The sequence below is a fragment of the Ochotona princeps genome, chromosome 11 (assembly GCF_030435755.1).
Source record: "Ochotona princeps isolate mOchPri1 chromosome 11, mOchPri1.hap1, whole genome shotgun sequence".
Taxonomy (NCBI): Eukaryota; Metazoa; Chordata; class Mammalia; order Lagomorpha; family Ochotonidae; genus Ochotona; species Ochotona princeps.
This window is the reverse complement of record NC_080842.1, coordinates 73,140,053-73,166,846: the sequence shown is the minus strand read 5'-3', so window position 1 is coordinate 73,166,846 and position 26,794 is coordinate 73,140,053. Positions and strand designations below refer to the sequence as shown.

At 59.9% G+C, this 26,794-nt stretch overlaps 1 protein-coding gene across 2 annotated transcripts; it reads left to right on the top strand.

The window, feature by feature from the left end:
- The first annotated feature begins 150 nt into the window (after positions 1-150).
- Positions 151-26,794, top strand: CFAP99 (cilia and flagella associated protein 99). 2 transcript variants are annotated; one of them, XM_058670440.1, is made up of 16 exons: positions 151-193; positions 4,258-4,384; positions 9,875-10,019; positions 11,447-11,541; positions 12,315-12,427; positions 13,411-13,588; positions 14,662-14,742; positions 14,825-14,899; positions 15,470-15,541; positions 15,676-15,764; positions 18,631-18,835; positions 23,363-23,504; positions 23,613-23,759; positions 24,149-24,354; positions 26,256-26,418; positions 26,512-26,794. In XM_058670440.1, exons 2-16 carry the CDS (start codon positions 4,274-4,276, stop codon positions 26,778-26,780), a joined length of 2,091 nt encoding a protein of 696 aa, XP_058526423.1. In that variant the 5' UTR covers positions 151-193; positions 4,258-4,273; the 3' UTR covers positions 26,781-26,794. The 2 variants fall into 2 exon arrangements, with proteins under 2 accessions (XP_058526423.1, XP_058526424.1); XM_058670441.1 differs by having other exon boundaries at positions 23,608-23,759.

Below are 26,794 nucleotides of genomic sequence, written 5' to 3'. Positions count from 1 at the left end.
CCCGCGGACGCCCAGCCCGGGCGCCACGCCTCGCGCGGGGGCGGGCGCGCCGCGTTGCTGGGAGACGATGCCCGACGCCGTCTTGGCGGGTCCGGGGAGAAGTGGGCTGCAGGCTTGTGCGTTCGGGCGGAGCCGGATCGCCTGGGCCGCGGCAGGTGGAAGCGAGGAGGGAGGCCGGGCGGCCAGCGGACAGGTGAATGTGCGGGTGCGGAACTTCGGGAGGAGGGGGGGGGGCGCCAGGCGCAGTTACCCGCACCCTGGGTACCTTCCCATCTGGGGCTGGCCGGTTCTGCAGTCCTGACTTCCCTATCTAGGTTTTGGGGTTTCTTGGCTGGCGCCTTGGGTAAAGTTAACGTTCTCTTTTAGAATCGCCACAATAAACCACTATGGGAAAGAATAAGCCACCGCCTTGTCCCCCAGAGGGTGCCCTAATTGGGAGCACATTCCTTAGGAGCCGAGTGCCTGTTCTGTGTCGCCTCGTCCGCGAGCCCATGCACAGCTGCAGGAATTGGGACAGGGGATGGAGGGACAGGGGAGCCCAGCTGCACGCAGCTCCCACCGCCTCAAGCCCTCGGAGATCCCCCCCCTCACCGCCTCCATGCCCCTGGACAGTGCTGGTCTGTGGAATTATGACACAGGTTAACAGTTGGTTCTTCTTTAGTCCGAGCCGGCCAAGGGTGGGCTGCTCGGGTCCCCTGCCCACCCTCCTCACCGACTGGGGACCCTGCTCAGACCCCCGCCTGTTGAAGCCCCAGCTTGGTGACAGCTGAAGTGCTGGGGACCCTGCTCAGCCCCCTTCCCCCCCCCCCCGACCACACTCAGCTCTCTTGGGGAGGCCAGGAAATGTCCGTGTTCAGGCAGCGAGAGACCCAGCCAGACGTGGGGCTGTGGAGTACAGACCACATGGCGACCAGCAAGTGGTCCCCCTAGGTTGCAGAGCCCCCTGCCTGAAGGAAACGCATGCTGGCATGTGTGGGCTCAGAGGCCAGCTTTAGACCTCCTACTGCCCAGTCCCTGAAGGATCTTCCAGGAAAAGGCCAGCTTTGGCTCAGCCCACATTGGTAGCTTGAAACCACTGTGAGGAAAAAAGAAAGAGCCATCACCTCAGAAACCCAACACCGCGTCCCCGCCATGGTTTCTCGCCATCAAAACACAGCTAGGAGTGCACGGGCTTAAGCGGAGCGGCGTGAGGTGCGAGAGGCGCGCAGTACAACTGGGTGGACCGTCCACCACTTCCACTCAGAAATGGGACTGTGGACTCCACTGGCCTGTCGCTTTGGGATTTGGCTCTCAAACTGCCCTTCTCGCGTCTGCCCTTTCTGCACACCTGCTCTGCCTGGGAGGTGCAAGTGGCCCTGAACCCTTGGGCTGGACCACAAGCTGGGCAGGAGTCTGAATAGCAAGGCCAAAAATCCAGGTCATGGATTTTTTTAGAAGGATTATTTCATTTATTTGAAAGGTTGAGTGACAGAGACAGAAAGAATTCGTCTATCTTGGTTCACTCCCCAACAGCCACCCTCACAGGTAGCAGCTGACCAGCTGAGCCACAGTGCTGGCCCAGGTGCCTGCTGGGGGCAGCTCTGGGAAGACCCTGGAGAAGGTCACTGCCCAGGTGCTCACAGTGGCTCAAGGAAGACAGGGTGACGTCAGAGGGACACGGAGAAGGGAAGATGGGGCCTTAAGGGGGGGAGGGGTGTGGGGTGGTCAGGCTGAGGGGGGAGGGATGTGGGGTGTGGGGTGGTCAGGCTGAGGGGGGAGGGATGTGGGGTCCAGGGGTGGTCAGGCTGAGGGGGGAGGGATGTGGGGTCCAGGGGTGGTCAGGCTGAGGGGGGAGGGATGTGGGGTCCAGGGGTGGTCAGGCTGAGGGGGGAGGGATGTGGGGTCCAGGGGTGGTCAGGCTGAGGGGGGGAGGGATGTGGGGTGTGGGGTGGTCAGGCTGAGGGGGGAGGGATGTGGGGTCCAGGGGTGGTCAGGCTGAGGGGGGAGGGATGTGGGGTCCAGGGGTGGTCAGGCTGAGGGGGGAGGGATGTGGGGTGTGGGGTGGTCAGGCTGAGGGGGGAGGGATGTGGGGTCCGGGGTGGTCAGGCTGAGGGGGGAGGGATGTGGGGTCCGGGGTGGTCAGGCTGAGGGGGGAGGGATGTGGGGTGTGGGGTGGTCAGGCTGAGGGGGGGAGGGATGTGGGGTGTGGGGTGGTCAGGCTGAGGGGGGAGGGATGTGGGGTCCAGGGGTGGTCAGGCTGAGGGGGGAGGGATGTGGGGTCCATGGGTGGTCTGGCTGAGGTGGGGAGGGATGTGGGGTCCAGGGGTGGTCAGGCTGAGGGGGGAGGGATGTGGGGTCCAGGGGTGGTTAGGCTGAGGGTGGAGGGATGTGGGGTGGCCAGGGGTGGTTAGGCTGAGGTGGGGAGGGTGGTGCAGCAGAACTGGCTCTTGGATCTCAGGTCTAGGGCTGGGACGAGGATTCCCAGGAGCTAACTGGAGATGCTACCACTGCTGCTGCTGGTGTGAGGGTCTTCCTCAGGAAGAGGCCCACTCCCCAGTCACAGCCCCCACTAGCAGGGCCAGGTGGTGTGCGGGCCAGCCCTACCTGCTGACCTGTGAGGGCTGGGCAGGAAAGGTGCAGCTCGGCCTAGGCGAGTGGGTGTCTGCAGCACCCTTCCAGAGCTCAGGTGCCTTTCATCTTGCCCGCAGCCTGCCTGGCAGGGCCACAGCTCTGTCCCCAGGCAGTGCTGCTTTCCCTGCCTTGGGCCAAGGAATTCCTTGGATGGCTGGGATTTTTTGAATGTGAGCTGAAGGAACAAACAGCCCCAGCCCCCAGCCGGTGGACAGGCACCCTGGCCCTGTGGGGGCTGAGGGGCAGGGAGGGCCTTGACACCAGGGTGAGGACGGGCAGGCTAGAGCAAGAACCTACAGAGATGGACCCCTGGGTCAGGCTTGGGCGGGGCTGACAGGGAGAGGCTCTGTGTCCCTCATTCCCCCAGGATGAGCTGTCCCCTACCCCTGCTCTCTCTCCTCCAGCTCTCCTGGGCCTCATCCCCCCCCACCCAGCCTGCAGAGCCTGGGACACAGGGGGGCCAAGCCACCCCCAAGCCAGGCCAGACCAGGGGCTGACCCTCCGCATCCTGCTCAGCCTCCCTGCTGAGGTCAAAACGGGGCCCGTAAGTGAGCACCTCACGTACTCCGCTGGCCACCACAACTGGGAGGTGATGGAGTGACCATCAAGGGATGGGTGGGCCCATGGCCCAGCCTTTCAGGGGACGGGGGTCTCCCGGGAGGGAGCAGGTGCTGGGGGAGAGCTCTGGAGGACTGGCCAGGAGCAGGACGGGACAGGCAGGGGAACCGCTGGCCCTGCCTCAGCAGCTGTGCCTGCAGGTGAGGTATACAGTGTGTGGGGGCGGGGCAGGAGGCTGCCATAGCCAGGCACAGGCTGCTGTCTACGGGCCTCAGGCCTGGAGGGCAGGCAGCCCTGACCCAGGAGTCAAGCCAGGGCAGGTTCCCTGTTGTCAGGTGCCTCTAGGACCTCCACTCTGCCCCCTCTGTCACCCCAGGCTCAGCTGCATTAGAAGCCACACCAAGATGCTGGCGTGGGTGCAGCCCCAAGGCCAGCGTGGGGCCTTCTAGGCTCAGGCTGCTGTGCACCTGTGACCAGCACGGGCAGTGCTCGAGGGTACCCCATGCAGAAGGGTGCTGAGTGCGTGCACAGGGACCACACCTGCAGAGCCATATCCCCAGGTGGCTATGTTGGAACAGTTTCCTGGTTCCTCCAGGACTTCACATTTACTGTACCCTGGGAGAGCTGCCCTGCCCTTGCCATCTGTCCAGTGTCCCCTGTCTGGACCGTGCTGACCTCCTGGGGCCTCTCTGTCCCCCCACCTCTGGTCACTGCTGCCCCATTTCTCGGGCTTTTCCCTGCTCTGAGCCTGGTGGGCTCTCTTGCTGGATTGTAACTTCTCTGCTTTGGGTCTGGTGGTACCTGGCTGCCGCTCCTCTAGACATGGGGGTGCAGGGGCGAGGGGCAGGACTGTGCCCACAGGATTGGCCAGCCTCGGCCCTTAGGGTCTGGAGGAGTTTTCTCAGTTTGTCTGGAGGCCAGAGGGTCTGCACCTGGGAGACCCCCCGCTCCCCGGGCTGGGGCACAGCGGTGGCACCCAGGCTGCCGGGGCTCAGCCGTCCACACCCTGGCCACATTTCTCTGCACAGCCACATCTGTAAGTGGATGTGTTGGGAGGCGCTGGCGCTCAAGGTGTGATTTCTGTTTTAGGGCCCTGCCCTGCAAAATGTCCTACTACAGCAAGTGCATTGCCATGGCCACCCAGCATCTGAGCCGGTTCAAGCCCGAGAGGGACCACCCCGAGCAGTTCCTAGAGACCGTGTCTGCCTCATTGCAGGTAGGGCCAGCAGCCCGGGAAGCAACCCTCCCTCTCCGCATCCCGCCATTACAGAGGAGCCACTGGAAGGGCACCCCCCACCCCCAGGCCCCTCGGCGGGGAGGGGACCAGCAGTGGGATGGTTTCTCTTTGTCTCTCTCTGTCACACCATGGAAATAAAAAGCCCCTGTGAGTTGTGGGGAGCTTGCACGTGGATTTCAACAGTCCCCTGCCTCATAGTACACTCTAAAGCTTTGGATTCTGTTTTCCTCCGTGGCTCTGGGAGGGCACCAGTGCACACGGGCCCTGGGCCAGGGCAGCCACCTCCTGCCAGCTTCGCCAGTGCACTGGACTGCAGCCTGTCAGAGAAGTGGAGATGGCCTGACGCCAGCCAGGCCATGCCAGCTGATCGTATGGCGGTAGTTGGAAGGGGCAAGGGCTCACAGCCAGTGGCCAGAAAAAGGGTTCCTCCCCGTCCCTGGGCAGCTTGGCCAGGCTCTCAGGGTGGGGTTGGAAACTGAGGAAGCCCCCTCCTGCCCTTCCCATGCTGCAGTCTCGGGTCAGTGGGTATCCCCAGTCAGGGAGGCCTCTCTTCCTGGCCATGGCCCCGGGTTACCCCTCCACCTTCCCCAGGCTCCCAGCCACCCTACAGGGCTCACCAGGCCTGCAGAGCAGACGTGCAAGTGGAGGCCACAGCCTGGGCCATCAGGAAGTCCAGGGGTCCTAGCTGCCACGCTGGAGACAGGGTAGTGGTCTCCAGTCCCTCCCGTAGCTGGCCGTGTCTCACAGTGCAGCTGTCTCGAAGGAGCCCTGGGTCCAGGAAAGGCTTTCCTTTGAAGAGGGGTGACCAAGTTGTAGACCCACAGGGCCCTGGTGGTTCAGCGCAAGCCTCTTCTCTGCACTGGCCCCCAGGATCCAGCAGAGGCGCGCTGTGTGTCCCATACTCCTGGGCCATGCCTGGCGTGCCTGCATCCAAGCATGTTTCTGGCTGGGCCAAGCTCACCTACAGGAATTGGCTCCTGGCCCCACACACTGACAATCTGTATCTGGGGGGTGGTCCCCAGCAAGACTAGGGTCGAGGCTGGACCCCTGGGCGCAGCCATGGTGGAAGGTGAGGGTCCCCATCCATCTTCCCTGGCACGTGGAGACCAAGGCCGTGCTCTTGGACCTGTGCGAGTGTGACACTGGCAGAGCTCTCCGCTGCAGGTGACCGGCCTCAGCAACGGGAAGTCGGGACAGACAGACAGTCCGTGCGGGACACAGGTGGCGTGGCCCAGGCCTATCCTTGGCTTGTTCCCACAGGCGAGGCAGTGTGGGCAGGGTTTCCCTGGGGAAAGCTGCACCCTGGCCGTGTCAGGGTCACCGTGACCACCCCCTCAGTGGGTGTGTAGGCCCGTAATCTGACCTTTTCTGGCAAGGCTTGCTGGCTGCAGCAGGTACACCCCAACATCCAGGCCTTAAAGACACAGCACTTGTTTTTTCCTTTTAAAAGATTTATTCATTTCAAAGGCAGATTTATAGAGACAAGGAAAGACAGAGAGGATCTCCTGTCCACTGACTGACTCCACAAATGGCCGCGATGGCCAAAGCTGATCTAACTGAGCCAGGAGCCTCTTCCAGGTCTCCCACGTGGATACGGGGTCCCAAGGCCTTGGACCGTCCTCTGCTGCTTCCCCAGGTCACAAGCGAAGAGCTGTGTGGGAAGCGCAGCAGCTAGGACACAGACCAGCACCCATATGGGATGCTGGCACTTGGAGGTGTAGGACTAATCTGTTGAGCCATGACGCTAGCCCTACACAGCATCTTGCTGTGAGAGCCACATCGACCCTCTGGGCCCAACAGGTGCAACCCCCTGGCGTGCGGGCAAGCCATGGAACCCTGCCAGTCACGTGGCTGGGGCATGACCCTGAGGGTGGCTGTCCTGTTCACGCCTACTCGCTGTCTACCCGGCCACCCCCACTGACACCAAGTGGCTGCCATCCCTCCAGCACTGCGCTGTCTCCCGGGTGCAGCTTGCCCTGTGGCTCTGATGGCCTGGCGGTGCGGAGTATGGGCTCAGCTGAGCGAAGGTGGAAAGGAATGGGGATGGGCTTCCTGTGATCCCACAACCTCAGCTCCCGTGGTCTCTCTTTTTGAAGATGTGTTTACCTGTGAAAGGCAGAGTTACAGAGAGCGGAAGAGAGTTCGTGGATCCCCTCACTGGTTCACTACCCAGACTGGGCGAGGCTGAAGCCGGAAGCTTCCTCAGGGTCTCCCACGCGGGTTCTTGATCTACTGTCCAACTAACCTCTCTCTGTCTCTCTGCCAACTCTGGGCCAGGAGGTGGGTGTCTCTCAGCCTGCCCCTGCTGCTCCCCCCAAGCCCTACCTACCCCTGGATCCCAGCTGAGGAGCTGGCAGGAAAGACCCTACCTTCCCTGGGCCCAGCCCAAGGCTGTGTCACAAACAGGGACCCTCTGGGGGCTCAGAGCTAGCCTCAGAGCCACACTCCCACTTTGAGAGGTTTCTCACTGTCTCCTGCGAGGGCCGCCCAGGAGCTTCCCAAGGCCTCCTAGACTGGCTGTGCCTCATCCTGGCACCACCAGCCCAGCACCAGCAGGGAGGCTCTGGCCTGGGCACAGGCAGAAGCGTCACCTGTTGGTACCCGGTGTATCCTGGGTGACCTACCCGCCAGCTCCCATGAGCTCAGGGCCCTGCGCCAGTCTGCTGATCCATGCAGAGAATAGACCATCTCACTCCCACCCGTTGGAGGAAAGGCACAGACCATGCCCGGGGCCACATGTTAGGAGGTGCAGCGTCAGCCGTCAGGATCAGTCCTGGCACCAGACCCTTCCCACAGCTCAGACAGAGGGGCGAAGCATGCTGACCACAGTGCAAGGCCTTTGGGCTCCGGGATGCTGGGGAGCCAGAGTGATCACAGAAGGGCAGAGGGGAAGAGAACGGGTCACACAAACGTGGGCCTTTCCTTTGACTCCTGGGTGCCTTCCAGGGTGCTGGCCTCTTAGTGCCTGGGAAAGCAGTGGCTAATGGCCTGAGACCTAGGGTCCTTGCACCCATGTGGGAGACCTGGAAGAAGCTCTTGGCACCCAACTGTGGACCTGCTCAGTTCTGGCCATTAACCCATTTGTGGAGTGAACCAGTGCATGGAAGAGCTCTCTGCCTCCCCCTCTCTCTATTTCTTTTAAGCCAAATAAATATTCTTGGACCCGTTGTGGTAGCCTAGCAGCTAAAGTCCTTGCCTTGAACGCACGGGATCCCATATGGGTGCCGGTTCTAATCCTGGCAGCTCCACTTCCCATCCAGCTCCCTGCTTGTGGCCTGGGAAAGCAGTGGAGGACGGCCCAGAGTTCTGGGACCCTGCACCCGTGTGGGAGACCTGGAAGAAGTTCCTGGCTCCTGGCTTCAGATCAGCGCAGCTCTGACCGTTGCAGTCACTTGGGGAGTGAATCATCGGATGGGAGATCTTCTTTTCTGTCTCTCCTCCTCTCTGTATATCTGACTTTGCAATAAATAAATCTTTAAAAATATCCTTAAAAATATAAAGATAGACAATGTAAAGGTTTTCAAAGTATGGGCCTTAAGAAACACAGAAATAAGGGGGTTACTAAGTAATATAATAGCACAGCTGGACAGCACAGTTGGGTCAGTACAGCACAGCTGGTCAGCACATTACAGCTGGATCAGTAAGCACAGCTGGTCACATTACAGCTGGGTCAGCACAGCAATGCTGGTCAGTACAGTTGTCAGCACAGCTGGGTCAGCACAGCTGGGTCAGCAGTTGGGTCAGCAAGTATAGCTGGTCAGTACAGTACAGCTGGGTCAGTACAGCTGGTCAGTACAGTACAGCTGGGGCAGCAGGCACAGCTGGGGCAGCAAGCACAGCTGGGGCAGCAAGCACAGCTGGTCAGCACAGCACAGCTGGTCAGTACAGCACAGGTGGGTCAGCACAGCTGGTCAGGACAGTACAGCTGGGTCAACAGTTGGGTCAGCAAGCACAGCTGGTCAGCACAGCACAGCTGGTCAGGACAGTACAGCTGGGTCAGCGCAGGACAGCTGGTCAGGACATTACAATTGGGTGAGAGCAGTATAGTTGGGTCCACACAGCAATGCTGGGCCAATACAACAAAGTGGCTTCCATCCCATGTAGTTAGGTCAGCAATCTTGTTGTGTGAGTATGTGTGTAGAGCTGTGTGTGAGGCTGTGTGTAGGAGTATGTTTGTGATGTGTGTATGTAGAACTGTGGGGTGTATGTGTGAGGTGTATAATTCTGTGTAGCTATGTGCATGTGCCTGTGTGAGGCTGTGTGCATATGGCAGTGTGGGACTATGGACTGGGTCAGCACAGCACACAGGTCTGAATTTGCTAGGCTGGAGTTAGGACCAGAACTGGAACTCCAGTCCAGGCATGGGAAGGTGGGGCTCAGGCAGGAGTGTGCCGCCTGCCTAGACCACATACCCACTCCTTAAGCAGGGAGCTGGATCGGAAGTGAAGTTGGGATACGGGGTGCTGGCACTGCAGACCCGAACCTACCATTGTAACCAAGTTCAAACATTAGCCGTGTTGTATTGCAAGGCAGCTGACACTGTTGTTCATGTCCACAGCCGTCTTTGTCTTCCCAAGCTGCAGCCCTGTCCCTACTCACCTCTGCCTCCCTTCCCCTCCGCTCCTGCCCGTCAAGGCTAATCTGCACTGGCTCTCGCCTGAGTGCACCTGCAGAACCTTTGTCTAGCCATGGTGTGCCGGAATCCAGCTCCAGCTGACCTCGGAACTTGAGAAGGGTGCGTGGATGAGGCGTAAAGAGGAAAGAAATGGACCACTACGATTTCATGATCATAGTGGACAATGTGGGAAAGCTGGCGGCTTTATTTATACAGAAACAGTCAAACTCTGGCTCAGACTTTTTCCATCATGGTCGAGTGGGTGTTCCTAAGGTTAATTCTGCCACTTGTTTCACCTAAAAACTCTAGAAGTTCCTGCTACAATTCTTATTCTACAACTCAATCTTGTATCACAAAGAAAAGGAGAACCTAAAGATCCAAGAAAGAATTAAACCCTAAATACAGGTCCCTTGATTAGCATAAGGTCAATGGGGACAGCCAAGACAGTTTGAATAATAGAAGGCCCTTTTGCAAGACACTATTATTGACATTAACCTCCAAGCTCACATTGAGTAAAAGGCCAGCTCCACAGTAGCAAACAATGCCTGAAAGGATTAGAATTCTTCCGCAGGGTGGTCTGGCGTCCATGCAAAGGGAGGTGGGACTGCACTCAGGTAGTGCAAGGCCCTGCCATACAGCGGGAAGTTCCTTGCGGCCCTGCCTGCAATGGAACAATACTCTTCACTGCACAACCCCCAACAATGGTGTTCCTACTGTCTCTGACCTTCCATGGTCACCTCCTCTCTCTGCACTCCATTGCCATTGACAGCCCAAGAGGATACCCCAATTCCTGACCTCTCCGGGCACTGCCCGCCACTCCCAACCTCAGCAGTCCCTGGCCATCTCTCTCCCAGGTTGCCAGCCCCCAGAAACAGGCCTTCGTCCTGGATCTCCTGTCCGGGTGTCTGGAGTACCAGAAGTTGCTGGACATCGTGGTGGACGCTTTCTATGCACGAGATGGCCGGCTGTGCCTGTGGGCAGACTATAGCCTCTTTGAGGGTAAGTGCCCGTCCCTCTGCCCTGGGGTTGGGGGAGGCATGGCTGTGGGCATGGCTTCAGGTGCAGGGCGTGGCCAGGGTGTCTGTGGTGGCCCCTCCCTTGCAGGGACCCTTGGCTGCCTGCAGGTGGTGGGCCAGTGTGGGGCTGATTTCTCACAGTCATGAGAACTGAGACCTAAGGCCTGAGTTGGGGGGCAGGACTCCTGAACCTGAGAGCGATCCCTGCCTGGGGAACAATAGGGGCAGTGGCTGGAACTGCTCCATGGAAGGTTGCTCAGACCTTGAAAGGGGAGGGGACATCTGATACCAGGGACCCTGACCATGTGACTCAGGCTGTGTGGCTGGCAGTGTGCCTGTGCCTGCCCGGCAGGGGGAGCCACCAGCCTGCCCCAGACAGGGTTCCCGGCCCAGGCTCTTCCAGTCCTGGTAGCTGGGGCCTTTTCATCTTTGGGAGTTAAACAAAAACCCAACAAGACTTCATTTTCTACCAGAGGACTATTGGGGCTTCTAATTAATCTCCTTTCTCAGACAAACACCCCGCGTGGAGTGTGCTGTCTGTATGGGACTGTGTGTGACCGTGTGGGGCTGTGTACGTCTGTATGGGACTGTGTGTGTGTGACCTTGTGGGGCTCTGCGTGCTTGTATGGGGCTGTGTATGTGTGGCTGTGTGGGGCTGTGGTGGTGGGAATATGTATGGGCTGTATATGTGGGGCTGTGTGTGGGAGGCTGTATATGTGGGATTGTGGGGGGCTGTGCATGTGTGGCTGTGTGTGTGGGACTGTGTGTGTATCTATATGGGTCTGTGTGGGACTATGGCAGAGGGCTGTGTGGGGCTACGCATCTGAGGCTATGTGAGGCTCTGTGTGTGAGACTTTGTGTCTGGATTGTGGCAAAGGGTTGTATGGGGCTGTGTGTGTTTGTGGGGCTGTGTGGGACTGTGTGGGAGGGCTGTGTGTGTGGCTGGGGGAGAGGTAGTGTGCTCAGGCCTGTCACCCTCACAGCGTGGGCCTGCTTCGCATGCCCTGCAGGGTTGGGAGCCTGAGCTCTGGCTCCACTGGCCCCCAGGGCACCTGCGATTGCCTCTGGCCCTGGCAGAATTTCCCCCACTGAAAGCATGGGATTCTGCAGGGTACTGGATACCATGGCCATCCCAACCCCAACTGTATCTCCTGTGCCCCTGGTGACTCACAGTGGCCGTCTTAGGCCCCCCGTGTCCCCGGTGACCTGCAGTGGCCGGCCGTCCTAGGCCCCCCGTGTCCCCGGTGACCTGCAGTGGCCGTCCTAGGCCCCCCGTGCCCCCGGTGACCTGCAGTGGCCGTCCTAGGCCCCCCGTGCCCCCGGTGACCTGCAGTGGCCGTCCTAGGCCCCCCGTGCCCCCGGTGACCTGCAGTGGCCGTGTCAGTTCCCCAGTGCCTCCTGTTTCCCTAGTGACCTGCTACCTGGCCACTTTCCAGCTGGATGAGCTAGGCTTCCCTCTCTTCTGTGACATCATGAGGTCCCTGCCCGCGGACAAGATGTGCAAGGTGAGCCCCACCCCTGCCCCCCGCCTTCCACAGCAGGACTGCCCCACATTTTGACAAGAGAAACTCCGGTGGGTTTATCCTGGGATCCGCCCTCCCACCTGCGTTCTGGCTTGGGCGTGTGGGGGAAGGGCACTCATTGTTTCCCCAAAGACAGAGAGATGACATTTTTATCTCCTTGTACACTTCCCATTGCCCACGGCAGCCAGGGCTCTGGCTGGCCTTAGAGACGCCTGTCCCACTCCCAAGGCCCAGGGTCAGAGTGAGCTCTGGGCATACCTGAGCAGGTGGCAACCTCCCTTGACCTGATGGAGGGTTCTCCAGTGACAGGGCAGGCTGGGTGTGTCTGCAGCCTCAGGGGCCGGTGCTGGGGCTGGGCGATGCAGGGTTCCAGCCTGCCAGCTCGCAGCTCCTGGATGCCCTGGAAACAGCCTGCAGAGCCCCCACGGCAGGCTTGTGCGGGGGAACTGCCTGACCCAGGGCCAGTGTCTGCTGGGTAGGCTCTCCCCAGACCCACCCACAGGCCACCGTAGGCAAGGTGTGTGCGGAGAGACTCAGCCTCCAAGTGCTAGAGTGCGGGTCAGGTTCGCCCAGCAGATGTGGGTCCTTCCAGGTCCGGGGGGGCTGGGCTGCGTACCCCACCCCAATGATCCCGCGAGATGTGACCTCCTCCCAGTCCCCACAGCAGGGCATGACTCTGGGGTGGGGCCTGGAGGCAGGGTCAGGGGTCTGGGCAGAGGCTCTAGCCCTCCTGACAGCCCTCATGGTCCCCTCAGTTCCTCCGGTTCTTCTTCAACCCCGTGAACCTGTGTTCCTGGATCAAGGACGAGTGGAGCCTCATCCACGAGACTACCTACGTGAAAGAGAACTGGGTGGAACCCCTGATGAGGTGGGAGACATGGGGCCGTCCCTGCAGGCTCCCCGGCTCCCCTGCCAAGGGCCTCACAGAAGCTCTGGGGAGTCGCCCTATAGCCCCATAGAGGAGTGAGAGGGCCCCACAACCCTGCGGGGCACATGATGCAGGCCTAGGACCCTAGCTTTCTCCATGCTGGGTCTCAGAACCAGCCTGGACCAGGGGTGGGGGTGTGGGTGGTGGGCCAGGAGCCAAACCTGCTCTGGAGCACCCCCAACTTCTCCTCTGTGCCATTTCCAGTAGCTCAGTTCCAGTGGACCCCAACCTAAATCTAATGTTCCCCACTGCCGGAACCCACGTCCCCGGGGGTCAGACCCACTCCTTCAGCCCCTCTCAGCCTTCTGGAGAGACCTGCGACATCCCTTCCCCTGGTGAAGCAGTCAGCCTGCTCTCCCAGGGTCAGCACCGGCCTCCACGGTGGCCTGGGCTATACCTGCCGCCTGCACACGCAGTGTCCCTTCCCCACGCCCCAAGGGCCACAGCCTGCAGAGCCACCTCTGGGAAGCTGCCCAGTGCGCCTCCAAAGTGGCCGGCCTGGAGCATCCTCCTGCAGCCTGGCCTCCTGGGATTCTCTGCCCCTGAAGGACCTGGCCCTCACACAATGGGCTGGCCACACACTGCCTCCGGGTACCTCACTTGCTGCTGGCCCTTGCCTCTGCCCTCCTGCCTCAGGGTGGCCCTGGCTCCCCATGGGACACAGGAGCTCTTCACGCCCCTCTACCTGCTACCTGCCAGGCTCCATACCACCTGCCCCTACCCAACTGCTCCCCCACCTCCCCCCACCTCCTCCCACCTCCCCCCACCTGCTCCCCCACTGGCTCCCCCACCTTCTCCCTCCTCCCCCCACCTGCTCCCCCACTTCCCCCCACCTCCTCCCCCACCTCCTCTCCCACCTTCTCCCTCCTCCTCCCTCACCTGTCCCTCCCACGTAAAAGGCCTCTCCCACCCTCTTCCTCCAGATGGCAGCCGAAGGTCCAGGAGCTGATCAGCCAGCTGGAGGGAGCCTCGGCACATCAGATCCCTCCCTTCAAGTCCAAGAGTAAAGTCACGAAGCCCAAGGAGTTCAATCTGACGGCCCCCAGGCCCCGCAGCATCCCCATGCCAGAGCCAGTCCCCACCATGGCCAAGATGAAAGCGGTGAGAGCAGGCATTTGCCAAGGACCAAGACACCCTGGGGCCACTGGCCGGTAGGCAGTCAGGAGCAGGCAGCTAGCAACGGGCCTCCTCCAGGGGCAGGGGAGTACCCCATGATCCCACACACCCCAACCTCTGGTACAGAAAGGAGCCAGCTCACAGGCCACCCAATTGGTTCCTGCAGCCCATGCTGGGGTCCCCTTGGGAGGCCTTGGGCCTCAGACCAACCTGTCCCCTGAGCGTCCCTGTAGGTAGCTTCAGCTCCTCTAGAGTGATGCTGAGTAGAGTTAGTACTTGTTCACTAGTTAGTACTAGTGCTATTCGTCTATATCCTCTGTCAGCTCCCACGTCCCCAGCGCCTGGTGTGACCCTAGCTCAGAGTAGACTCCCAGCAGATACTCAAGGGATGGGTGACCAGTGGGCAGATGGAGGGGCATGCGGGTGGATACACAGGTGTGTGTGTGAGTGGATGGTAAATAAATGGGCAATAGGATAGATGGAGGGTTAGGGGCATGCATGGGCAGGTGAATGGATGATTAGGTAAGTAGTGTGTGGGTGGGTGATCAGGTGGTGGGCTGCCAGCTCCCGGCTGGTCTGTGTGGACAGTGATGGAAGAGCACATTAATAAAGTAAAAAGCCACGCGGGAGGCAGAGGAAGGGTCAGGAGGTGCCAGAGGGGCGAGGCCAGGGTCCTTGTGGTGGGACCAGAAGCCTGGAGGTAGCGAGCTAGGGAGCCATTTGTGTTGCGGGGGGCATTCCAGAAGCGGCTCCCCGCCTCCCCCAGGTCCAGGGCACGTGGCTGGCCTCCCGTCAGGGGGTGGGAGCGGAAGCAGACTGCTACCAGTGCAGGGTCCCTGGGCAGGGAAGGGTGGCAAGGGGCAGAGCCCTCAGTGTGTGGAAGGGTCAGCTAGGCTGGGCGGGCTGGCGGGGTAGAAGATGAGGGAGCTGCTTTATGCGGAAGCCGCGGCTAGGATCTACCAGGTGTCCAGCTGGACCCCACAGTGGCCCCTTATGTCACTCCCTTTTCTGTGGGGCCCTCTGCCGGTCTTGCTACCTGCCCCTCCCGCACCCCTCAGGTGCCCCGGAGCACCTACCAGGTGCCCAAGCAGCAGCAGCAGCTGGAGATGATCAGAAGGGACAACCGTCGCCGAGCGGAGGTGAGCCTGGTCCCGAGCCCACGGTGGAACAGCCTGGAGGAGCGCCGGGGGCGGGGCTGCAGCAGCTGCACTGTCCCCGCAGGAGCTGCTGCTGAAGGCCAACGTGGAGGAGCTGCGCTGCGCCATGCCCAGGCCCCGCCTGGACAAGCCTGCCCAGGTGCGCCCCACCTGCGGATCCCACAGCCCGTCTCCCTGTGACACTTGCTGCCTACTCAGCCACGCCCCTAGGAGGAGACCACCGAGTCTCCTGCAGGCCCCCTTGTCCCTTAGCCCATCCGCTAGGCACTGTCCCAGCGCCTTGGTCCAGGCACAGGGAGCAAGTAGGGTAAACGCTGGTCTGATGGGGGAGACTCCCTCAGAAGCTCAAAGCCACTGTGATTAGGTGACCCAGGACCCTTCCCCAGCTGCTGGGGCAGGAGCAGGGTTGGACACCCCCTAGCAGCAGCTCCCTGGGGTCTGGTGGGGGATTCCAAGTGGATGAGTTGTTCTGGGGATGTTCTGTCTCCAGAGCAGAAGGAGGTGGGTAGGGGATACAGACCTAGAGAGCAGCCAAAGCTACCCCGCTCTGGAAGGGGGTGACTGGACCCCTGGATGCCAAGTTCCAGACCAAGGAGGCCGCAGCAGACCCTAAGGGAGAGGTGCTGACCTGAGGAGCAGGGGAGGACACTGCGTGGGGGGCTGCGTGGGCACAGGTGCCAGGCTGTAGCTTTTGCCCCAACCTCTGCAGGACCCCAAGAAACAGCTGCAGCCTCAGCTCCTCTCCCGAATTCGAAAGACCCCAAAGCTGACCTTCTACAGGGTGAGGAGCACCCCCTCCTGCCCTGCTCCTGGCAGTGGGGGGCGGGGTGCCACCCTGCCCTTGAGGCCCAAGGAAGCACTGGCTGCGGGGCAGGGGGTCACTTGCTGCTGCTGGCCACTGCTCTCCTACTGCAGCAAGATAACGTCCCAGTCAAGCTGAACACAGCGGCCATCCTGCGGGAAGGGGCCTTGTACCAGCAGCAGGTGGAGCAGGAGCTGCAGAGGTGAGGTGGGTAGAGTGGGGAGGGGGGTCTTCCCTTCTGGCCCTGCCTTCCACTGAGGGAGCTGATAACGTTATCATGGGCCAGGGTGAGTGGCCCAGGCTTCAGCCGCTCTACCTCTACGATGGGGAGGATGTTGAGGGTGGCAAGGTTCCCAGCCCTCTGCTCCCACCTTGGTCCTGAGCGACCTCGGGGCCACCTTCCATCAGCTGTGCCCCCGGGAACAGCCTGTGTGTCCAGGTCGCCAGAGGGCTCAAGGGATGGCTCCAGTGTGACCTGGGGATCCTGCGCCAGCCCAGCCTTGCTCCTTATCTAGAAGCACCTGCTCCAGTGTGTCCCCTGGGAGGGTGAGGACAGTCAGCACCCCAGCTCCTCCTGCACCCTCCTGCTTCCCCTGGCCACCCCACCCTCACACCAAGTCTGTGGGCGGTGGGGGGCACGATGGTTGCAGAACCCCAGAACTCATCTTCCTTTGTAGATCTCTGATACGGGTGAGAAGTCCCCGACAAGGAGCCCCAGGGCTCCCAGAGGCATTGGGGGTCGAGGTTCTGACAGGTGGGCACTGGCTTTGCAGGTGCAGCCCAGGTGCAGGCAGCCGGCAGTGGACAAGCCCCTCTTAGCGGCACTGCCCAGCTCTCAGGGATCGTGATGATAGCAAGGTGGGCTTTGGTCACTTAGCGCCACAGGGGCAGTGAATGACTCCGGGAGCCTGGTGGTCAAGGACCCCCCTGGGCCACTGGGACCCCTGGGGCATCAGCAATGGGCTCACATCAGCGGCTTTCGCATGAGGTTGATTGGTAGCCATAGACACAGGACAAGAAAACTTTCAGCTAAACTAGGATCTGGTGGAATCACAGCCAGGAACGCCACAGCTCGTGACACCAGACTCCATATGGGCGCTGGTTCAAGTCCCAGCTACTCCACTTCTGCTCCATCTCCCTTCTAATTACTGGGAAAGCAGCGGAAGTTGGCCGGAGGCCTTGAGTCCCAGCACCCACTGAGATCCGGTTGCAGCTCCAGGCTTCTGCCTTCAGGCTCACTCAGCCCTGGCCGGCACAGCCATTTGGGGAGTGAAGTATTGGATTCAATAATAATTAGAATAATAAAATGTCTCCTCCAACTCTGCCTTTCAAAAAATTAAATGAATAAAACAAAAAACAAACAAAGGAACAAAACCGCCAGGAAAGACTAGGGCCTATCTGACAGCAAGCGCTCTGCTGCAGAACGTTGTCCCGGCTGCGTTAGATGCTGGTGGTCAGAGTCAGACTGGCTGATGTCTGAACTTAGTCTGCAGTCCAGACCGACCCAGCGCTCCCACTGTAACTCCTAGGGAAGGGCTGTTTCTGTCGGTCTGTGTTGTGTGTCCAGTGAGCCAGCTCTCCGGGAGCAGCAGGTGTCTCTGAACTCCACTGGGCACTTTTTCCTCCTTGGTGATTCCCCCCACCCTGCTGGGAGCCCAAAGTCCCTTGTTCCCCCAGCATTCCATCCGTCTGCCTCTGTATGACTCGGAGGCCAGGCCAGCAAGTCGCGCTTCTGGCACCGAATCTGAGGCTCTGGGGCTGGGGGGCACTCTATTTCTTGGGTATGATCACTCCATGTCTTGTATATGACTAGTTACCACAGCAGCTGTTGGATCCACAGGTCCAGGGCTCAACACTCAAGCCGAAGCCAACTGTCAATCAAGCCGCCCTCCTCCTCTTAGGTCACATTAGTGTGATGATGTGGCTCACAGAACCCGGGGAAATACATGCAGCCGAGTGTCAGAAGGATATCACAGAGACTAGTGCTGTGGTATGGCGGGTTAAGCCTCTGCCTGCAGCACCAGCCTCCCAGTTGGGCACTGGTTTGGTTCCTGGCTGCTCCACTTCCAATCCAGCTCCCTGATAATGCAACTGGGAAAGCAGCAGATGGGCCGGGTCCTTGGTACACATGTGCAGACCTGGAAGAAGCTCCTGACACAGCCTGCCCTAACCTCAGCATCACACTCATTTGGGGAGTGAACCAGTAGAAGGAAAATTTCTGTCTCTCCTTTGCTATCTAACTTTCCCTTTCAAATTAAAAAAAAAAATTGAAGGAGGATATTACAATACACAGATGAGGACACACAGCAGGGATGTGAGAGAAGGGGCGTGGCAGGAATCCCCTGTCCTACCCTGTGTCCCGCCGTGCGAGACCCCCATGTGCTGGGCTCTCTGGAGGCCTTGCAGACCCCTCCGCCATGGTGTCATAGGCATGGCTGATCAAGTCACCAGCTGCTCGTGGTCAGCTCAGCTCTTAGCCCCCTCCCCAGCGGCTGCGGCCAATCCTGTGATCCAGCTGGCCCTGGCTTTTCTGGAGGGCAGTCCCCACCCTGCACTACCTCAGAACTGGCAACCAGCCCTCAGCACTTCAGCTGGCTGACCAGATGACAGGCTGAATGGGCAGGTGGCCTGGCTGTGGGGACCAGAGGGCGAGAAGCTGGTGGATGACAGGCTGGATGGGCAGGCGGCCCGGCTGTGGGGACCAGAGGGCGAGAAGCTGGTGGATGACTGGCTGGATGGGCAGGCGGCCCGGCTGTGGGGACCAGAGGGCAAAAAGCTGGCAGATGACAGGCTGGATGGGCAGGTGGCCTGGCTGTGGGGACCAGAGGGCTAGAAGCTGGGCAGATGACAGGCTGGTAGCCGGAGAGCTGATGGAAGGAAAGGTGGGTGGAGAGACAGGCTGATAGAGAGGAGGGACAGGAGGAAGTGACCGATGCATGGATGCACGGAGGGGTGGGATGGGCAGCGGGGGTGAATGTCCCGGGAGGCCAGGCCACACCTGTGCCCCTCAGTGGCCCGGGATGGAGGGCAAGGCAGGAGAAATGATGGCTGGATCCCTTCTCCCCTAGGGTCGATCGGCTTGTGGATGGGGCCGGAGACTTCTCCGAGTTCCTGGAGTGGCAGGAGAGGATGCAGGCCCAGGACCGGGAGGAGCAGCTGGCAGCTGAAGAGTACCGGCGGCTGCAGGGCAAGCTCAGCCACCAGGAGGCCATCCTAGCCCGGCATCGCCTGGCGCAGGAGAATAAGCAGAAGGCGGAGCAGAAGAAGGAAGAGGTGACATTTGTGGGGGAGCCAGGGCCTGGGGCTATGTGCCCCCGCCGGCAGGGTCAGTTGGTCCCCTGAGAGAAGGCTTGAGGATCTTGGCAGTAACTTTTGGAAGGCAGGCGTGTCTGCATAGAGCGGGTCAGTCCTGGTGTGTCACTGCCGGCTCCTCTCCCCCTGGGACAGATCTGGCCTTGCTTCATGCACGGTGCTCTGCAAGTCTCCACCTCCATGAGGGATGTTGGCAGAGGGGGCTTCCAGCAGGGGCACCCGAAGGAGGGGTGCCATGCTTGCCCCCATCACCTGAGGGGTGGGTCCATTAGCCCCCAGCTCCAGAAGGCTCGCTGCCCCAGCCTGGCCTGAGCTGCTTGGGGAGTGAAATGACAGGAGTTGATGGGGCACAAGCTTTGCTAGCCATGCTGCATATTGATGTTCACCGGCCAGCGCGTGATGGCCAGGAAGCAACAGTGTGACAGGGGACAGTGGTCAGTGCGTGACTGTCTCAGGACCTCCTTGAAGTACACAGTCCTGTGGCGTTGGACCGTAGGCCACTGCAGACCCTCGCCACAGGCCTGACCTTGAACCTCCTGACTGCAGACCCTCGCCGCAGGCCTGACCTTGAACCCCCTGACTGCAGACCCTTGCCCGCTGGCTTCAGCCTTGGGGTCAGACTTTTGCCCATTTGCAGGCTGTTGCCTGCAGGTTGACCTTGGCCTCTGGCACCAGCAGTCTGTGGCTCAAGAGTCCAGACACAGTTCTTCCTGTTCTTTATCGAGTCACACACTGTCTGTGCCAGGTGCGATCTTGGGAAAGTCTGACTCGCATCTCATTTTTGTGTGTACATTAGAGCATAACTTCATTTGCTTAGGATATTTATCCATTTATGTGTGTGTGTGTGTGTGTGTGTGAACTGTCCCTTCTGTGTGTGTGTGTGTGAACTGTCCCTTCTCTGTGTGTGTGTGAACTGTCCCTTCTGTGTGTGTGTGTGTGAACTGTCCCTTCTCTCTCTGTGTGTGTGAACTGTCCCTTCTCTCTGTGTGTGTGTGAACTGTCCCTTCTGTGTGTGTGTGTGAACTGTCCCTTCTCTCTGTGTGTGTGTGAACTGTCCCTTCTCTGTGTGTGTGAACTGTCCCTTCTGTGTGTGTGTGTGAACTGTCCCTTCTGTGTGTGTGTGTGAACTGTCCCTTCTGTGTGTGGGTGTGTGTGAACTGTCCCTTCTGTGTGTGGGTGTGTGTGAACTGTCCCTTCTGTGTGTGGGTGTGTGTGAACTGTCCCTTCTGTTTTCTGTTGAGCTTTATTTTCACTTTTTTGATTTGATGGCAGGGAGGGGGAATATCATTTATTTATTGAGGTGGACAAAACATATTTATGGCCTGTCATATTGTGCAAAGCATGCATACAGAGGCAGGTTTTGGGGCTTAGCAGCTGCTGCTGCCAAGCAGGAGGCTACCCCCAAGAGTGCCAGGTCAGCTGGCTCCTGGTTCCCGCAGGCACTGCCCTGGGGGTCCCAGTGACCCTGATGGGAGCGAGCAGGGAGACTCCCGCATCCGGGTCCAGCCTATCATTGTCTCTTTCCCTCTCCTCTGTCTTTAAAATAAATATATTTTTTAAAAAGAGTATACATTATGGAATGGCCAAATCTAATTCTTTTCCCTTTTTAGAAAAAGATTTATTTCACTTGAAAGTCAAAATTAGAGAAAGAGAGATAGCTTCCATCTGCTGGTTCACTCCCCAATGGCCAAGGCGAAACTAGGAGCCAAGCACGCCCTCCAGCTCTGTGGGTGCAGGGGCCAAGCATGCCCTCCAGCTCTGTGGGTGCAGGGGCCAAGCACGCCCTCCAGCTCTGTGGGTGCAGGGGCCAAGCACGCCCTCCAGCTCTGTGGGTGCAGGGGCCAAGCACGCCCTCCAGCTCTGTGGGTGCAGGGGCCAAGCACGCCCTCCAGCTCTGTGGGTGCAGGGGCCAAGCACTTGGACCTGTCTCCAGACCATGAGCAGGGAGCTGGATGGGAAGTGCAGCGGGCAGGGATGTAACTGGAGCCGCATGGGATGCTGGCGTCACAGGCGTGCTTTCACTGCCTATGTCACAATGCCAGCTGCAGGATATATTTTTAAATCTTGAGTGTAATAATGTTTTAACTAAACCTTTAATGTATTTTTCTCACTTAGTCTTATCCTCCTTTTACATTTTGATGAATCACACAAGAAGTAGATATGTTGAATTACGTGGACAAAGTTTGCATAGTTGATTTTTTTTAAAAGATTTTATTTTTATTGGAAAGTCAGATACACAGAGAGACAGACAGACAGAGAGGAAGATCTTCCATCCACTGATTCATTCCCCAAGTGGCCACAATGGCAGGAGCTGAGCTGATCCAAAGCCAGGAACCAGGAGCTCTTCCAGTTTTCCCATGTGGGTGCAGGGTCCCAAGGCTTTGGGCCTCCCTGCACTGCTCTCCCAGGCCACTAGCAGGGAGCTGGACAGGAAGCAGGGCCAAGAGGACATGAACCCGTGTCCATATGGGGCCCGGGATGTGCAAGGCAAGGACTCCAGCAGCCAGGTCACCACGCTGGGCCCTACATAGTTGATTTTTTAAAAATATTCATGTACTTATTTATTTAAAAGTGTGACAGAGTGACAGGGATGAAGGAACACGGAGAGATGTTCCGTCTTCTGGTTCATTCCCCGGATGGTCGCAGCAGCCAGGGCTGTGGCGGGCTGCAGCCAGGAGCCAGGGATTCCGTCCGAGTTGCTTTCTGTGACTGGTAGGGGCTCAAGCCCTCGAGCTGTCATCTGGTGCTTTCCCAGGTGCACCTACAGGGAGCTGGACCACAAGGCACAGCATCTGGACAAGAGCTGGCGTTCTGTCCTGTGGTGTGGGCACCTGTGTGCGTTCAGCTAGTTGCTTGCTGCTGCTTTCATTGTCTCAATGGAATGGCTCCAGGTTAGACACACCCCTCATTGGCATTGAGCCCCAGGGACAGCTCATAAGCTGGTTGTCAAGCTGAGGGATCTTGGAGTGCAGCTCTGTGCTCTGTCAGCTTGGCTTGGTTGGCCTGGCCACAGGAGGCGCGCACCAGGCCTGCAGCTTGGCTAGTCTCAGGACTGTTATCTCCTGCAGTCTGGTGTCCCCCGGTAGCTAGCCACAGGCTCCTCTGGGTGTGAGCCCCTAGGCAGTCCCACCAGCTCCATGGGACGCCTCCTTGGGCTCCAGGTCCATTCAAAAGAGACAGAGCCAGGGGTGCGACCCTGGACCCTGAAACTGAGCCAGCCTGCTGCCCACACAGCTGGCCAGGGCTGAGAGAGGCAGAGTCCAAAGCCCTGTGCCCCAGTCTGGCACATTCTGCCCGAACCCGGGACTGCCTCCCTGCCTCCCCTGGCACTTACAGGGATCTGTGTGGTCTACTGCTCTTCACTGCCCCGCCTCCTGCCCCAGAGCTCCATCTCCCACAGTGTGGCCTCGCAGGGGAGTGGGGGCAGTGTGGCCACCCTGGAGAGCTGGGGCAGAGGCCAGGCAGGGCAGTGTGGGGGCCCTGTGTCCACCCTGGAGAGCTGGGGCAAAGGCCAGGCAGGGCAGTGTGGGGGCAGTGTGGCCTTGCAGGGAGCTGGGGCAGAGGCCAGGCAGGGCAGTGTGGCCACCCTGGAGAGTTGGGGCGTAGGCCAGGCAGGGCAGTGTGAGGGCAGTGTGGCCTTGCAGGGAGCTGGGGCAGAGGCCAGGCAGGGCAGTGTGGCCACCCTGGAGAGTTGGGGCGTAGGCCAGGCAGGGCAGTGTGAGGGCAGTGTGGCCTTGCAGGGAGCTGGGGCAGAGGCCAAGCTGGGGTGGAGGTGAGGCAGAAGTATGTCCTTCCCTGGGCCCCTTTCTGTCTTTGTTTATCATTCACTCTCTGGGGATGGTCCCTCAAGGACCTTGGCTCTCCCAGGTTCTTAGAAAGTTAGGGTTAGGGAGTGTTGTATTTAATCCTTTCACTCCCAGGCAGTGTTAATGATTTATGGAAAAGTCATTAGGCAGCTCAATGAGAGCGCATGTGCTGCCCCTGTCCCCCCACCCCCAGCGTCTCTTCCTAGGCTTCCCTGTAGCTCCAGAAGGCAGAAATTCACCGCTCACAGGGTAAATCAGGCCAAGCCTCGCCTGCTGTGCCGGCGTCCCCTGGGCATCTGTTCAAGTCCTGGCTGCTCCACTTCTGATCCAACTCTGTTAACGTACCTGGGGAAGCAGTTGGAGAGTGCCCACATCCTCAGACCCTGCACCCATGTGGGAGGCCCAGGGGAGGCTCCTGGCTCCTGCTTTGGGACCCACTCAGCTCCGGCTGTTGACGCCATTTGGAGAGTGAACCCATGAATAGAAGATCTTTGTCTCTCATTCTCTTTGTAACTCAGTCTTTCAAACATAAACAGAAATTTTCCCCCTCCCCCCACAGCCCTGAGCTGCTGGACTTGTTCCAGGGCAATTGGAGTGTTGGGGAGCTGGGGGAGGGTCCAGCCTGAGCCCTCAGGCCTACCGGGCACCAGGGCTCAGCCTGGTGGATCCTCTGCCCGGGCAGACAGCAGAGCTGATGCTGCAGCGAGCACAGTGGCGTCTCCAGAAGGACCGTTCCAGCAGGGAGCTGGTGGAGCAGGTGATGGAGGCACAGGGGAATGTCAAGGTGGCCCAGATGAAACTCCTCCAGGACCGCCGGGAGACAGGTATGACAGGGAGCCAGGGCCCTCGTGTGGGTGGAGCCCTCCTAGGGCACTCCCCTGGGGGCCTGTGTCCCCTCAGCACCATGCCGGGGCGGGGGGGCCCAAGTTCAGGAAGTGATGGAGCAGAGCCGGGAGCTGCTGCAGCGCAAGACAGAGGCAGCCCGGGAGGAGCAGCGGCGACGCTGGGTGCTCACCTCCCAGCTGCGGGCGCTGGAGACACAGCCCACGCGCAAGGGCAAGCTGGTGGACCTGACCCAGGTGAGGCCCTGGGGAGCTTCCTGGAGTGCTGCTCCGGCGGTGCCACCGAGTGCCACCAAGGCCAAAGAGCCCTGGGCCCTGGCCTCAGCATCCATTGGACTGCAGGCTTGAGTCGAAGCATTCAGGGACTTGCCAGGGAGGACAGACACCCCTGGGCTCATGGCGTGGGTGGGGGGCGGGCAAGGGCCGGCTGCTCCAGGAGATTCCCAGCCTGAGGTGGGCAGGGGGGCAGGGTGGGAAGAACGCAGCTGTAGCCAGGCCAGAGGTTGATACGGCCAGCAATAGGATAAGGGGCAGGCCACTGTGGAAGGGTCCACAGCCCTGCAGGAAGCACAGGAGAGGGGCCTGGGTGCCCAGCCCAGCTTAACGACCTTCTGTCCGAGCCCCAGATCCCGGGCTATGGTCTGGAAGGGGAGATGTCAGTGGTGGAGCTGCGGGAGCGGCTGGCCCTGCTCAAAGACAGCCAGCGGAGCCAGGAGGAGGAGAGGCGGGCCCAGATCATCCAGGGCAAGCGTGCCAAGAGTCAGGAACTGCGCAACACCGTGGAGCAGATCGCCCTGTGCCGCGCTGCCACGGGACGGACCGCGGCCCTGAGGTCTGATTAGGAAGCCCCAGGGGCGGGAGCTGGACTGGGTGGGGCGTGTCTGGGCTGCCTTTGTGCCCCCTGAGGGGACAGCAGCCACCCCCTCTCCTGCCCAGGCCCCAGTTGGTTTCCCAATGCATGTGTTCATTCATGGCCCGTGTGTTCATGGCCGTGACCTCCGCCTAGGGATTGTCTAGCTTTCTTGGCTTTCTGTCTCTGCAGAGCTGGCAGTAAGGGGCTGCGAACCCATGTGTATTGATCTGAAAGTCAAAGAGCTCTTCAACCCACTGGTTCACTCATCAGATGGCTGCAATAGCTGGAGTAGCCTCTGGGTCTCCCACATGGGTGCAGGGGTCCGAGCACCTAGGGGTCCTGGGCTGCTCTCCCAGGCACATTAGCTGGATGACGAGTGGAGCAGTGAGACTTGAACCAATGACCACATTTGATGTTTTAAGATTTATTTTTATTAGAAAGTCAGATATAGAGAGAGGAAGAGAGACAAAGAGGAAGATCTTCTGTCCGTTGATTGACTCCCCAAGTGGCTGCAATGACTGGAACCGAAGCCAGGAGCCAGGAGCCTCTTCCAGGTCTCCCACGCGGGTGCAGGGTCACAAGGCTTTGGGCCGTCCTCACTGCTTTCCCAGGCCACAGGCAGGGAGCTGGATGGGAAGTGGGGCTGTCGGGATTAGAACCGGAGCTCACATGGGATCCTGGCACATGCAAAGATGTTAGCCACTAGGCTACCACGTCAGTCCCCATTTTCTTTTTTTGAATCAGACTCTGGAAGATGACGTATAGCTCCTGTGCCCTGCCCTCCAAGACACATACAACACACACAACACGCACAACACACAACATGCACACAACACACATACAACACACAACACATACAACACGCACAACACATACAACACACAACATACACACAACACGCACAACATACAACATGCACACAACACATACAACACACACCACATGCACATAACCTGCAACTTGTAATCTGGTTTGGGGGACAATGTGGTAATTTCTCTCAACCTCTGTGCACCCTGGCCCCTACGGAGGCGTTACCCAGGCCTGTAGGGCACAGCCTGGCGAGGGGCCATCTCAGTGGGACTGGGGAGTGGGCAAGGAGTGCAACCAGGCTTGAGTTACCATCCGTCTCCGTTGTCCCTGCGAGCCGCTGGTGACTGGCACAGTTCCCAGGGGGCGTGCCATGCTGCGGGGGGCTGCTGTCAGGAAGGGCCACTGAGCTGGCTCACACCTGGGCTGGCGGCTGGCCTCAGCCCGGCAGATGCAAGCACAGTTCAGCTGTTGTCATGGCCACAGAGAGCCCCACTTGGCCACTTGTGTTCTGGGAGAACTCTGGAGAGGGAGGCCAACCCCTGTGGTAGCAGCTCACAGAGGATGGCAGTGGCGGCTGGGAGAAGCAGACTGGAGGGGCAGAGACAGGCAACAGCACCAGGGACAATCACCCACTTACAGTATTTATGCATTTATTTATTTGAAAAGCAAAAGGGGGCTGGTGCAATGGTGTACTAGGCTCGGCCTCCGTCTGTGATGCCAGCAACCTCTATGGGCCCTGGTTGGAGTCCCGGCTGCTCCGTTTGTGATCCAGCTCTCTGCTAATACACCTGGGAAAGCAGTGAAGGCTGGACCAAGGGCCTGGATCCTGCACCCGCGTGGGAGACGTCGAGGAAGCTCCTGGCTTTGCCCGGCCCAGCCTTGATCATGGTGTTCTCTTGTTCTCTCCATATTCCACTCTGTTACTCTTTCAACTAAATCTTTTAAAAAAATAAAACTCCATAGAGCAAAGACGGGTGGCGGTGCTTGGGCCAGCGCAGCGCGTTGCACGGAGGCCCTGAAGGTCTGGATGGCCGCGTCATGGCCCCTAAGCCCGCCCTGTGTCCGGCCAGGTGGGAGGAGAAGAAAGCCCGAGCCGCGGCCCCGAGGCCCCCGTGCAAGGACGAGCGCGTGCTGGAGCTGCGGCGCAGGGTGCAGGAACGGGCGGCCGAGCGCCGCAGGCAGGCGGCCCAGCTGCGGGTGGCCGCTCCCAGAGCAGCGCGCCGCAAGGCGGGGGTGAGTCGGGGCGAGCGGGGCCTAGCCTGGGCTGCGGGCGGGCCCCGGGAGCTGCAGGCCCCCGCCGACGCTTGGCCGCCCGCCGCCCCGCAGGCCCCAGCCGAGGCGCAGCACTGGCAGGATCTGCAGCGGAGCCGCGAGCGCAAGCTGCTGGCGCTGCAGCGGGGGCCCTCGGCCCCGGGGCTGGCGGGGCCCGTGCGTCGCCTCGAGGCCGCCTGAGCCCCCGCGCGGCTGGCAGCGCGCACTTGTCCTCAGCAGCCGTGCGCCAGGGCCGAGTGGCCAGGTCTCAGGCCCAATGGCTCCTGGGTGTTTCGCGGGAGAAATCCGTGCTAACCCACTGTCCGCTTTTTGTATGGAATTAAAGTTGAACTCTAGG